This window comes from Hyla sarda, chromosome 2 (genome assembly GCF_029499605.1).
Source record: "Hyla sarda isolate aHylSar1 chromosome 2, aHylSar1.hap1, whole genome shotgun sequence".
NCBI classification, from domain to species: Eukaryota; Metazoa; Chordata; class Amphibia; order Anura; family Hylidae; genus Hyla; species Hyla sarda.
Window position 1 is genome coordinate 159,902,508 of NC_079190.1, and position 14,640 is coordinate 159,917,147.

The 14,640-nt window shown below is 42.2% G+C and overlaps 1 protein-coding gene across 18 annotated transcripts in view; it reads right to left on the reverse strand.

Moving 5' to 3' along the window:
* The window catches only part of DOCK9 (dedicator of cytokinesis 9), a 255,830-nt gene that overhangs the window by 115,140 nt on the left and 126,050 nt on the right, over positions 1–14,640 (reverse strand). For all 18 annotated transcript variants that reach the window (XM_056555648.1, XM_056555647.1, XM_056555652.1 and 15 more), the window contains exons 8-9: positions 11,126–11,300; positions 9,553–9,614 (exon numbers count right to left, since the gene is read on the reverse strand). In XM_056555648.1, the coding sequence (XP_056411623.1) occupies positions 9,553–9,614; positions 11,126–11,300 (237 nt within the window). The remainder of the gene's footprint in view (positions 1–9,552; positions 9,615–11,125; positions 11,301–14,640) is intronic.

A 14,640-nucleotide genomic window follows, 5' to 3' on the forward strand; every position in this document is an offset into this window, starting at 1 on the left:
TTAGAGGACAGGAGCTTCTTCAGGGTCCTGTACAGTACATGCAATGTCCTAAAAAAAAAAAAAAAAGTTAAATAGAGCCACCCTTGGTGTCCAAAGGAGCAGCTAACCAATACCTCCCTGTACTGTAGGGGGTGCTACCAGACAGCCAGTCAGTGCATACACTTCAGTAATACAGGTAAAGAGTACAGAACATGTAATACCTCCCTGTACTGTAGGGGGCGCTACCAGACAGCCAGTCAGTGAATGCACTTTAGAAATACAGGGGTTTTACCAGTAAGATGCTCATTCTTATTGGTCGGTTCTTCCAGCCATTGACACGTTTGGCAGATTGAATAGCATTGTATGTTGAGTCTGGTTTCAAGTTACAATGGTCCAGAAAAGACCATTGTATGTTGAAACTATTGTATGTTGAGGCCATTGTAAGTTGAGTGATCACTGTTAGAATTGCACCTTCTTTGAAACTGTTGTAACTTTGTACAATCAATGTGCACATGTAAGCTAATTTAGTCCTAGATCCAACAGAGGCAATTGATTCTTGCACTATTCAGACTCCGCTAAATAACATTTCCAGCCACTATAAAAATAAATGTGTACAATAAACACCATTTCTACAAATAATAAGCATCTCTGTGGCTTCTTTAAGCATCTCAATAATATCGGAGATAGAAAGCCAACAGCAGGCAGGCTTGCAAAATAGTTGGCATGGCTTCTAAGCCTTGTCAGTGGGAAGCTTATCGAGGAAATTCAGGCATGTTACTTTTACAGTTTCAAAGTAGAAATATACGATGGCCATTTCCACCATATCTTAAGGAAAAGATTACACAATCCTCTACACACTGCGTATTTTGTCAAGTACAATGTAAATTCAAAAATTGAAATAAAGAGTAAACACATTCCCCTTTTTCTCAATAATCTACTCTGTAGTAAAGAAGGGCTTGTTTCACACTGCTTCCATTTAAGAATTATGGAGGCCATTGTGATCTTGGGAATTTTCATGTCCAAATCCCGGATAACACCTTTAGTGGACCAAAGGTACACGTTCGAAAAAAAAAGCCATCAAAAAAAGTCTGCAATTTTGTGTTTAAAGCTCCTATGTAGATCAATATGCCTCCATGGTTAAATGCTATACATTACGACAAAGTGAACAATTTTACTTTATATATTTATTGTGAGAATACAGGTAGTCATTTCACAAAGATATTTTTTGTCTTCCTACTGGGTTTTGATATAACAAACATACAGAATTTTATACCAGGCAAACACAGAAAATGCACTTCGATTCTCTTATCTCCAAAGAAGTTACAGCTGTGGACTCCAAGGGTCCATGTTGTTCAGTACTTTAGGAAAGTTGTGCCTATTGACTGCAAAACTACCCCAAATTATTGGTGATAACTCTACCTGACAATCTTCTCTACTTACTAAAGGGAGCCTGTCTGGAGTTGTATGCTGCTTGAACCACAGGGCAGAAGCTGTCTGGGACCACCCAAAAGACTGTTAGCCCCGTTCTAGGTGGGTTTCATTATAGTTCATTGTCATAAGGTAAACTGAAAAACCTTAATAGGTTTCCTTTAAAGTTAAAGGGGTACTTAGCTGCAGGACATCTTATCCCCTATCCACTGTATAGTAAATAAGTGTCTGATCTCAAAAGGTCAGACCACTAGAATCGCCACAATCTCCTGCCCGACACCATGGTTTTCTCAATGCATGGATCACTGTTGACCACCGCATGAAGCAGTGGCCGACACGCCCCTCCATTTATCTTTATGGGAGAGGCAGAGATACACGAACGCTGTGGTGTAACCCCCCGCTAACTACTATCCTGTGGAGTACCCCTTTAAAGGCATTATTCACAGATTACTGATTTTGATCAGTATTTGGCATCAGTTTTTGTAAGCCAAAACCAGACCTTGACTCAAAAGAAAACATCTTTGCATTCACTTGTGATACTGATCAATATTATTAAAAATGTAAGAATAAGGTCCCACAGTGTTTTAAATAGCAATGTTATTTCTTTCATAAGCCTTTGGTTATTATTTTAACTGCAAATGTTCAAAACATAACAAAAAAGACTGTTCCATAACTGGGTAAGTGTTTAATATTTACCTTTAATTTTCACAACTGTAGGGAACAGTAACAATTTGCTTCCATTTACAGATTTACATTTTAATTGCATTTACAATGTTATTTTTAACTCCCATGAGCCACCCCTCTCATAGATACAGACAATGTAGCAACCTTACATATATCTTCCTTTGCATAAGATCCCGGAAACATTCCCCAGAGATTCTGATTGGTATTGTCTTAATGATATTGTCACTCAAGTGCTACAGGTTTGCTGGCCGCTGTGTATCTCTCATTCCATTAGTGCCACTGTCCAACACACTGGCACTAACTGAATCACTACCTACGCAGACCCAGGCTCTATCTTATGCCAAAGCCTTGTGGAGATTAATAGGAAACTCCATTTAAATTGAGATTTGTCAGGGGAGAAAATTGGTTGGCCTGTATAAAAGACCACACTGTAACTGTAAAGGATATGCAGCAATCCTGAATAACATCTAAATGTTTTAAACAAAGTTGGACTGGAGGCTGTGTGAACCTGGCAGGCGGAACGCTTCCAGTAGGTTCAGACTCCTAATAAACAAAGAGTGCTTTAGATTAACCACATCTATCTGCTCCGGAGCAAAAGATTGGAAACAATTCCCTCGGAAACTGGTCTCCTTCCTGAGCACAGAATATTTAATAACAAACCCAATTTTCTACAAGCTTTTTCTAGCACGGAGGACTGAAGAGAATTGAAGAAAATCTTGTATTCTATTATACATTAAAATCCCTTTCACGTCTTGCTTCACCTGACGAAGCAGGATTTCCAGACAATGCAGAAGCTCTGGGTAGGCAAGGTACTGGGCAGCCCAGCAGTGGAGGGCAAATCTGGAGTATTCCCATTGATTAGTAAATCGTTTCCGCATAGTGTTCTCTCACATGACAGAGATGCTGAGGGGCGCTTTTTACATTTACAACTGGTTCATAATGGTGACACTTTTCATATATACAATGTTTATGCTCCTAATTAGGGATCGACAGATATCGTTTTTTTTAGGGCCGATACCGATACTCTGTGGAGGTTAGGGCCGATAGCCGATAACTTATACCGATATTCCGGTATAAGTTGACGGCTATTTATCCCCCCACCCCCGGCGACACTGCTGCAGATCATGAACAGCAGTGGCTTTTGCGGTGCCAGAGACCGCCGCCACCACCCACTTCTCTCCCCCTGCCTGTCCTGGGGTCTTGAGTCCTATCACTGCCAGCGATGCGGGGAGCGTGGCATTATCGGCAAGGTAATTGCCGATACCGATAACGTCCAAAATCGTGAATATCGTGTCGATAATATTGGCCAAACCGATAATCGGTCGATCCCTACTCCTAATGGTGATAACTCTTCCTTCTTTACTTCCCTAGTAGACCCTGTTAATGGCTCCAGTGGCCTGCTTACCATCCTGGGAGGGGACTTGAATACTATGGTCGACCCACTACTGGACAGGAGACGCTCAGTCCTTTCATCTACCTCTCCTTGCCCGAGTGACAGGGTCCCCCCCCCCCCTTTTTGACGCACACGGGACTGCTAGACTCTTGGCGACATTTACACCCTGACAGTTGTGAGTACACACACTTCTCACACGTTCACGGTTCGTGGTCTCGCATTGACCATATCCTGATCAGTCCCATGTTGAGCTCCCGCTTAGGGACAGTGGAATACAGGATCTGGTCATTTAGGACCATGCGCCGTTAGTTTTGGAGCTTCTGCCATCATGTCCCTGGGGCACTGATTTCTTATGGCTGTTTTGGTCATATGTAACAAAGGAGGACTTTTTGGGTCTCCTCGGAGGGTGGTGGCTGGAATTCCAAGCGGACAAAGCAGCTCACATCGATAATCCTTCTCTCTACTGGGAGACAGTGAAGGCCAAGCTTCAGGGTAAGATTACGTCTTATAGCGCTACAGTCAAACGGAAAACCCTAGAGGGTCATGCAATGGCAAGCGGAGCTTTGGCAGAGGCTTACTCGGACTTCCTTGACTCTCCCACCGTGGACCATAAACTCAAATGGCAGAAAGCGAAATCCACGTATGAACTCTGGCTGGATAGGAAAGACAGGATCTACAGGTCCCATTCTGAGGCAGATTTATTTAGACAGGGCAATAAGGACGCTTGCTTGCGCGTATAGCAAATGGTCCTAAGTGCCAGCACACGTACTAGTGTTGCGTGATTCGAGGGGGCATATAACGCACAACTCTAACTCCATTAACAATGTCTTGGGCTCCTATTGTGCTGCTCTTTATTCTTCTCCCCCTACCCCAACTGATGAAGGGGCGAAATTTCTGGAGAAGCTGACCTTACCATCTTTATCCGATGAGCAGCGTCAGGAACTCAATGCAGATGTTACAATGGAGGAAGTAGCAGCTGGCATTCGCTCCCTGGTGACTGGGAAAGTCTGGGACCAGACAGCTATCCAGGGGAATTTTACAAACCATTAGTGGACCAGGTCTCACCCCCCTTGGTGGCTTATTTTAATGAAATATTGCGTATTGGGTTACTCTCTTCGGCAGCGAAACTGGCTTATAAAAGGTACTCCCTAAACCAGGCAAGGACCCCCTTAGACCCGAGCTCCTATCGCCCAATTTCTCTGATCAACCAGGACATGAAATTACTATCTAAGATCCTTGCTGATGGCCTAGCAAGGTTTCTGCTGTCTCTTGTTGGGGACCACCAGGTGGGATTTGTGAAGTCCCAACAGCAGGAAGGAGCTGGCAGTGCTAGATGGTGTTCGGGACCAGTCGCAGACAGCAACCCAACCTGCACTACTCACCTTGGATGCTGAGAAAGCTTTCGACAATGTTTGTTGGTACTGGTCCTGTCCAAGTTCGGGACTGCAGGCAATTTTAGCTCCTTCATAGGAGGCCTATATGAGGGTCTTACAGCTAGAGTGCATACGCCAGGTATCCTGTCCGCCCCCCTCATGTTAGTGAAAGGAATACGTCATGGGTGCCCCTTGTCACCTCTGTTCGATCTAACGATTGAACCTTTGGCCTGCTTTTTGATCTCCTCGGATATCTACGGGGTATAACTGTGGGCACACAGGAGATCAAATTGTCCATGTTTGCCGATGATGTACTTCTTTACCCCAGTAACCCCAGAGAGGCTATCCCAAAAATCCTCTCAAATGTGACTGTTCTGGGTGTCACAGCGGCTCCCTCTTTCATTATTCCGCCATGGGCTTGACTGGCTGCATTCCTCTAATTACTTCTCCAACCTAGCAGTGGAAAAGGCACTTGCTGCCCCCTGGTCTTTGCCGGCACTACTTCACACTTCTTACGCTAAACTCCAGGTGGAGGTCAAGGACTCACTGCTACTGCGTGATACCATAGTGACATGGAAGTAAGTACAGAAGGCTTTTGGCCTCCAGTTTCTGCTTTCTAAATTGATTCCCTTGCATGACCAACTGGAATTCCCACAGGGTAGATATTCCCTGTGGCTTTGACTTTGGCTCTCTAAAGGGGTTCGGACCATGGGCCAACTGATCCATAGTGCTGACCGTAGATTTCTCTCCCCGAGGGAAATGCTCAATATGTTAGACCTTCCCCGGTCTCACACTCTATATGCCCGGACCCACATTTTAGATGACATCATAGGTAGTGAATCCCAGAGACAATCAATCAATTTTTGATTTGTATGTAGCATTCCATAATCGCTTTCTAAAAATCGACCCCAAACATGTGCTTCGTACATGAAAGCGGTGGACAGGAGATACGGACATCAATGACGCCATCCACCGAGGGTGGGACGCGGTAAGGAAAAATGTTATTAATGAGAGATGGCGGGAGACTTATTTGAAGGTGGCCCATGCAGCCTTATATGGTTTTAACATTTTGCCCTCCCCATCCTTCCCAGATAGGATGACTCACTGTCCCAAGTGCCACACCCCACTTACATGTATCATGGAGTCTGGGAATGCTCTCACTCAGCCGATTACTGCCGCCTTATACAGTCGTACATATGGGATCATTGGGAGGTACGGGTCCCGTTCACACAACAGTCCTTGATATTCCACCAGTTACATCCACCAGAGAGGGGAGGGGGGGGAGGGCTACACAAGGTATCCCCAGTTTATCCATGTTGTCCTGCTAGTTGCATTGTGGTGTATGTTCGCTAGATGGCTAGATTCTACGACTCCAGATTTGCTGATCACCCATGTTAGGGGAGAGGCCTAATGTAGTAGGTGCCTTACTTGCTCTAAATAGCAATATTTTCTTCATTACAATCTTTGTATCGCCCTGGTTGTTGCTTATGTTATTCTATGTCTTGTACAATCATCTCTTTTTGTTTTCTGTTTTGTTCATTGACATTTTTTTTTAATAAAAATATATATAAAAATACATACATCACTTTTACAGTGCTACAGTTATCTGTACAATAACAGAAAATAAGAAAATGCTACATGAATTTAAAAAGGGTGTAAACATAGAAACTATGTTAACTATGGAAATAAAAGTGGTATTTCAACTTAAAATAACTTATTCCCTGTCAAGAGGGTATAGAAAAAAATAGGAGAAGTGCTTTAATGCATAACCTTTAATTATAATGACTAAAAGGTTACCCAGTAAATGCTGTGAACCCTATTCCATTAAAAAGCTAGCAGAAAGTGTACTGGCCTTACCGAACAAGAAATAAATAAAAAATATTATGTACAAAGTCCTGGTGGTGCTAGGTGCTACGAGAATGCTATCACCATCCAATGACTGACGCGTTTCTGTCATATCAAGTGACATCCTCAGGGAGAGTTTGGACTAGGCCCTAGCACTAGAGACACTAAATAATACCAAAAACATATAAGTGGGCCTGCATAAGATATCGTGCTCCCATCAAGCAGGTCAACAAACTATGCATAGAAAATGATAACACACATAAATAATGAAGTCATAGCAGGGGTATATCCGGTTAATAATTCCACCAGGAGCCTCCTACAAATAACAATCCTCAGTATATAATGTGCCAAAGTTTTTAAGACAGAGTACAGCACAAATAATATCAATAATCCTGTCAACAGGATAGGAAATAAGTGTGAGATGGAGGGGATCTGACCGCTGTGTCTCTGATCCCCAGAACAGCACTCTGATTTATTTACTTTGAATGGAGCGGAGGGTTAGAATGCAGCTGCTCCATGTAATGTCTATGGAGCTGCCAGAGAGTGCTGTACTTGACTTTCACCAGCAGTTCCACAGACAATAAATGCAGTGCAGAGTCAGGGCGCTGTTCTGAAGTTCACAGTGGGGTCCAGAAGTCGTACACACTGATCTCAAACGTATTCACTTTTCTTGAGAGGGGAAATACCCCTTTAACCAACAAGATAAATGACGATGCACTATATGGACAAACATATTGGGACACACCTCTAAATCACTGAATATATATGCTATACTAACAACTGTTATCGACACACCTTTTGCGCATTAAATTCAGGGGCATCATTCAGTCCCATTTCCAGAGGTATACAAATCTTATCAATGCAGTCTGCCTTTACAAACATTTATGAACGAATAGGTCGATGTTAAGAGCTCACTGAATTCCAGCACGGTACTGTAATAGGATGCTACTGCTGCAACAAGTCAGTTAGTAAAAATTTTTCTTCCCAGATCAGAGTAACGACCACGTAAAGTTACAGATCATGGGTTGCCATGTGCTGAGACACAGTGGGTAAAAGACACCAACGCTCTGCTTCCTCAATAACAGAGTCCGAAGCATCATTTGGCATTAAAAGCAGCATAAAAACTATGCCCCATTGGGAGCTGCTATCACACAGGTTTCCAAGGTCAAGCATGCAAGTTTCACATCACCAAGAACAATGCAAAGCATTAGATGAGTGGCGTAAAGCATGCCACCACTGGACTCAGGACCACTGGAAAGGTGTTCTGTGGAGTGGGGAATCATGCTTCATCTGGCAGTCTGATAGAGGAGTCTATGTTTAGAATGCCAGGAGAACACTACCTGCCTGACATTCTCTGCAGCACGACCACAGGGGAAATTAAGCATTACACTTATCCTTATACAAATCACTGGGTTGTCTGCGTAATGCAGAACAAGACAGGTCCTCCGGCTTGAGAGACCTCTTTTCAACTAGAAATAGGGATCATGAGGAGAGGACTACCCTTCGTTAACTCAGAATTCCCTAAGATATATGAATATCCCTCCAAACAGCACAAAAGGTTTCAAGTGCTATACAGCAGCTTTATATACTTGGCTGGACAAAAGCCTAATAAGTGAACATTACAAAATATAAAAATAAAAAAAACATTTTTTTTTAAATTCTGCTTGTACATTACAATAAAAATCTGGTGACAGATAACAGCTGAAACATAACATTTCAATCGCTTTCCAATTGTCAACCATTAACTGCTCATGATCTGTGAATTGTGTTAAAAATGTTCTGCCATGTTGGATTTTTAGAAGATTATACAACTGACAGTCCGATATCACAGCATCAAATAAGAACCTATGATGTGAATGGACATTAAAGGGGAACACTGGTGGGGAAAAAAAATCTATTTCAAATCAACTGGTGCAAGAAAGATAAACAGATTTGTAAATCACTTCTATTTAAAAATCTAAACCCTTCTAGTACTTTTCAGCTGCTGTATACTACAGATATAGTACAGATACATTTGTGAAGTTCTTTCCAGTCTGACAACAGTGCTCTCTGCTGACACCTCTGTCTGTGTCAGGAACTGTCCAGAGCAGAAGAGGTTTTCTATGGGGATATGATTCTAATCTGGACAGTTCCTGACACTGACAGAGGTGTCCGCAGAGAGCACTGTTGTCAGACTGGAAAGAAATCCACAAATTTCTCTGTTTTAGACAGCAGCTAATAAGTACTGGAAGGATCAAGTTTTTTTAATAGAAGTAATTTACAAATCTGTCTAACTTTCAGGCACCAGTTGATTTGAAAACATTAGTTTTCTACTTGTTTCCACTGGAGTTCCCCTTTAGCAAGGAGCAATAATAATTAAACTGTTGCAATTTGTAAGTGTATAGTTACTGTTCGGTCGGGAGTGGTTATTCATAGCTGTCTAAATAGTGGGTGCTGTGATGATTTGTCACCAATTACAATCATCTGTTAGTGATCTACAGGAACAATGGTGCAACAATCCAAAATCAAGTCAACAAACCTGTTTTTTTAGTCCATGTCGGATGCAATATATTAATTCTAAAATGCTTGTGAATGGTTCGACTTTACAACTAAAACATTGCATCTGACACGGAACAAATCACATAGTTGAATTTAGAGTGCTGTACCATTGTGGAGTAGTGGACTTTGACAAAGTCTGGGACCCAAACACTCTTTCCCTTGGGGGCCTAAGTAGTGCTGCAAGCAACTTGTTGTATAGGTCGGTGATTATGTAGAAACACAAAATAACCTTATGATAAATCCTTCTGTCTATAGTGCAGCCAGAGTAGCAAGTGTTCTATAGACCAATTTTATTAAATGTACAGCACATACCTTCTCTGGGAGGTAACTATCAATGCTAGATGATGAAGTGTCAAACTTGTTCTGTTCGTCATCTGAAATAAATACAATAGAGAAATCTCAGTCAATGATATAATACAAAAAAATAATAATACTTACATCATTTAGAACATGAAAGGGGAGACTGCTAAATAATCTGTTTTACTCTATCAACAAAACTGTATCACACTGGCATTAGGGTCTACCGTATATACTCGAGTATAAGCCGAGGCCCCTAATTTCACCCCAAAAACCCAGGAAAAGTTATTGACTCGACTATAAGCCTAGGGTGGGAAATACATCATCCCCAATGTAATCATCCAGACCCCCGTCATCATCCCTCCCCCTTCATCATCACCGCCTGTCATTCCCTTCATCAGTGGTCTTCAACCTGCGGACCTCCAGATGTTGCAAAACTACAACTCCCAGCATGCCCGGATAGCCATCAGCTTTCCGGGCATGCTGGGAGTTGCAGTTTTGAAACCTCTGGAGGTCCGCAGGTTGAAGACCACTGCGGCCTTAATCATCATCCAGCCCCCCCCCTTTTTGTTGTGTACTCACCTCCCCTCAGCGGGAAGTTAAGGGGAGCTGGTCAGGGCAATCTATGCTGCAGGGACAGTCTGGTGGGGAGGGTTAGTCGTTGCGGGCTGTCCATTTTCACTGGGGGGCCCTCTTCTCTGCGCCTGCCCCGGACTAGTGACGTTGACTTGATGACGACGCACAGGGACGTTCATGAGCAACGTCCCTGTGCGTCGTCGTCAAGGCAACATCACTATGGGGCCGGGCTAGGAGCAGAGAAGAGGGCCCCCTGGTGAAAATGTACAGCCCGCAACGACTAACCCTCCCCACCAGACAGTCCTTGCAGCATAGATGGCCCGGACCAGCTCACCCTAACTTCACACCGAGGGGAGGTGAGTACAAAACAAGGGGGGGGGGGGGGGGCTGGATGATGACGAAGGCTACAGTGGTCTTCAACCTGCGGACCTCCAGAGGTTTAAAAACTACAACACTCAGCATGCCCGGATGGATGTCCGGGCATGCTGGAGTTGTGGTTTTGCAACATCTTGAGGTCCGCAGGTTGAAGACCACTGAGAAGGGATTGACAGGCGGAGAATTCACTCGAGTATAAGCCGAGGGGGCGTTTTCAGCACGAAAAACTCTGCTTATACTCTATTATATACGGTAATTATAGCAGAAATGATACCTGATGAATCTGAACAAGACAATATTCTTTCCTGTAATCATGGATTCCAGAATAAAGGAAGCCATAGTGCCAGTATGAAAAAAAGCCTCATACACAGAGCAATTCTGCATGTAGGGCACTCAAGATGATGCCATGGCTGTGTCAGTGACTCACTGTATCTTCTACTAAAACTAGGCTCTTAAGGTAGAAAATCTCAGTTACGTGGAATGTGTTAAAGGTTTTGAATATTGTAGGTACAGTATATGAGCGGCATACTGATCAAGCAAGAATGTCTGCTAAAAGACCAGTGTGCAAGATGGTACAAGAGCAGACCAAGGTGTCCAGGTTTAAGACAAATTTTACAGTTAGTGGGAAATATCAGACCTTCATGAGATTCTCCATTTCGCTTTTCTTGCATAGCAGCTTCAAAATTCAATTGCAAAATTTTGTTAAGAGTGCTGATCCATTCCTCCATTTCGGCATCACTGTCAGCAGCGAGTAGATAACTGCTTTTGTCCTGCATCTTCAACTCAAAGGCAAATCGCCGCACTCTGTTGTTCTAAAAGAAATAGCTTCATTTAGATTTTTTTTTTTTAAACAATAACTATTTGTATGTGTAGAATAATCGTAAAATAAGTCAACCATACACAATACTTCGGTAACATCACATATGAAAACTATATACTGTAACTACCAGGGAAAATATGTGCACCTGACTAAGCTATTTACTGTAAATTATAAATTAAAACCAACATTTGCACATATATCATAGGTTCCTCAAGTTCCATCAGCCACAGCTTACAATATTTTCAGCATACAATGTCCTTTCCAGAGTCACAAAGACAACCATATTCAGCATGCAAGGTCTAAGACAGTCAATAACTGTATAAATAGCATGGGCATTTTATTTTTGACTCCAGGTGAGGGTGGCACTTCATTTTTAACGTACAATGTGTGTACTGTCCTGGAACCCTGGAAAGGTACCTGTTCTTAAAGGTTTACGGTAATTTTGATTAACAAACATGTTACAAGTTAAGATCAGTGGTGGTCTCAGTGTTGAGACCATACTTGATCCTTCATTATAGCCACTTCCCGGCTTGGGGCTTATTGTAGGAGATGGGCTTTATAGGACTGCAATGGAGTCCATCTCCTGTAAACAGTCAGACTGCGTGCCAAGCTGGGGAGCAAAGCACACTACTGAACGACTCGCCTGGTTCTAACTAACAATTGGAGAGGGTCTTAGCACTCAGATCCCGAGCGGGCTTAATTGGGGGAGATTTATCAAAACCTGTGCAAATGAAAAGTTGCACAGTTGCCCATAGCAACTAATCCAATTGCTCCTTTAATTTTGCAGAGGCCTTGTTAAAAATGAAAGAAGCGATCTGATTGGATGCTATGGGCAACTTTTCCTCTAGACAGGTTTTTGATAAATCTCTTCCAACTATGTTTGCTGCTCCACACATTTCAGAGCTTATTTTCTAGGTAATTAACAATTGCCAACATTAGTTTTGGAGACCAAAATGCTAATGAGGCTTAGACTGTGACCAATCACAACATAGTTACATAGTCAGTATGGTCGAAAAAAAGACATACGCTCATCAAGTTCAACCAAGGAATTGAAGGGAAGGGTTGTGGTTGGATGAAGGGGATGTGATGTGATTATCTTTCTGTATAAGCATTAAAGGGGTATTCCAGGAAAAAAAATTTTTTTTTTTTTTAAATATCAACTGTCTCCAGAAACTTTTTTTTTTTATAGATCAACTGGCTCCAGAAAGTTAAACAGATTTGTAAATTACTTCTATTAAAAAATCTTAATCCTTTCAATAATTATCAGCTGCTGAAGTTGAGTTGTTCTTTTCTGTCCAGCCATAGTGCTCTCTGCTGACATCTCTGCTTGTCTCGGGAACAGCACAGAGTAGAAGAGGTTTGCTATGGGGATTTGCTTCTAAACTGGGCGGTTCCCGAGACACGTGTCATCAGAGAGCACTTAGACAGAAAAGAAAAACTCAACTTCATCAGCTCATAAGTACTGAAATGATTAAGATTTTTTAATAGAAGTAATTTACAAATCTGTTTAACTTTCTGGAGCCAGTTGATCTATAAAAAAAAAAGTTTTTTCCTGGATAACCCCTTTAATGTTATTTTGTTCTAGGAATGTATCTAACCCTGTTTTAAAGCTTTTAACTGATGTGACCAGTTCCTGAGGTAGACTGTTCCATAAATTAACAGTTCTTATGGTAAGAATTGTGCCCCTTGAGACCAAAACTTTTCTTCTCCAGATGGAGGGAGTGCCCCCTTGTCCTTTGAGGGGGTTTAACCTGGAACCCTTTTTTCCCCATATTTATTTTTGTATGAGCCATTTATATACTTATATACGTTGATCAAACCCCACCTTAAATGTCTCTTCTCAAGACTAAACAAATGACAACCAGTCACAATAAATAAACTTATCCTCTATCCACAGGAAGGGGAATATGTGCCATAACACAATGGGTCTGACTGCTATGGAGTTACAATCTGCGCACTGTCACTATTGGGTGCCAAAGATAACTAGTTCTCTTTGAAGGGATTTTTTTTTTTTTTTTTTTTTTTTTTTTTAGCAACCCACCAATATGAGGACCTCCTATCCTGTAAAGAAATATTAAATACATTTTGTCCAGAAAACTCCTTTAAAGAGGTACTCTGGGGAACTAAATCCATAGCCCATTCTTTCCCTCTCACCAACCTATGCATTTGTCTAAATATCATTCATTGGCTATATACAACAGTTTTCCTCTTTCAGCTGTCACTTACATGCAGGAAGTGAGAGAAAAATTCATTTTTTAGATCCACGTTGTCTCCTCAGTGAGAGCAGCCCCTCCCATCAAGACAACATCACCTGATTTCTGTCTGATTTCTGATTGGGCTAGAGCTCTGGCTGTACAGCTACATCTCCCCTCCCCTGTGTGTGTGTGTGTGTGTGTGTGTGTGTGTGTGTGTGTGTGTGTGTGTGAGAGAGAGAGAGAGAGCTGCAGTGTAAGCCTGCACATAGATAATCAAAGCGCTGGCAGCCATTACACAGAGCTGAATTCTGGGAGTTGTAGTCTATGCTGCAGATAAGGAAAAAAAAAAGTATTTAGGAGACATCAGGGGCCAAAGAAACTGCCAAAATCACATGAATAACTACAGGAGACACATAACAGGTACTGTGATGGCTTTGGGGCATTTTTATTTTTCTTAACTTCCCCGGAGTACCCCTTTAATACAGAGGATGATTTACTGCTTCCAGTAGGTCTCATTTGACCTACATAAGTACTATTTATTTATTTATCTCCGGATGAGATTTGGGGACTTTACTTGTAATCCATGGCACTATGGTGTTAGGTCACAATGTCCTCTATTTACAAGCATTGCCCTGAAACCAATATTGTACATATCACAGCCCTACCTCTCAACAGTACAACCTTTAATGCAAGTGCCCATGAACAGGAGTTCTTAACGTTGCATAGCAAAATGAGGGTTTTAGTTAGCCCTAGGTTGCTTCTGGAAAGAATGGGGTAGGAGATAAATGTCCTGTGACACGGGACTGAAATGTTTGGGGTTATGTTACAGCTATGACTACATACATGTGAATCGAGCAGTGTTTTCCAACCAGGGTGCCTGCAGCGGTTGCAAAACTACAACTCCCAGCATGCCCAGACAGCCGTTGGCTGTCTGGGCATGCTGGAAGTTGTAGTTTTGCAACCGCTGTAGGCTCCCTGGTTGAGAAGCCCTGGCATTGAGGGCACATAGTGTTTGCTAGAATGTGTCAGAAGACGTTCCATGAATTACTAATAGAGTACCTAAATTAAATTATGTAAGAATGTGTAAAAAGAGCTACATTTTGTATTATCTTTTTTAATAACATTTGTAGCATGTGT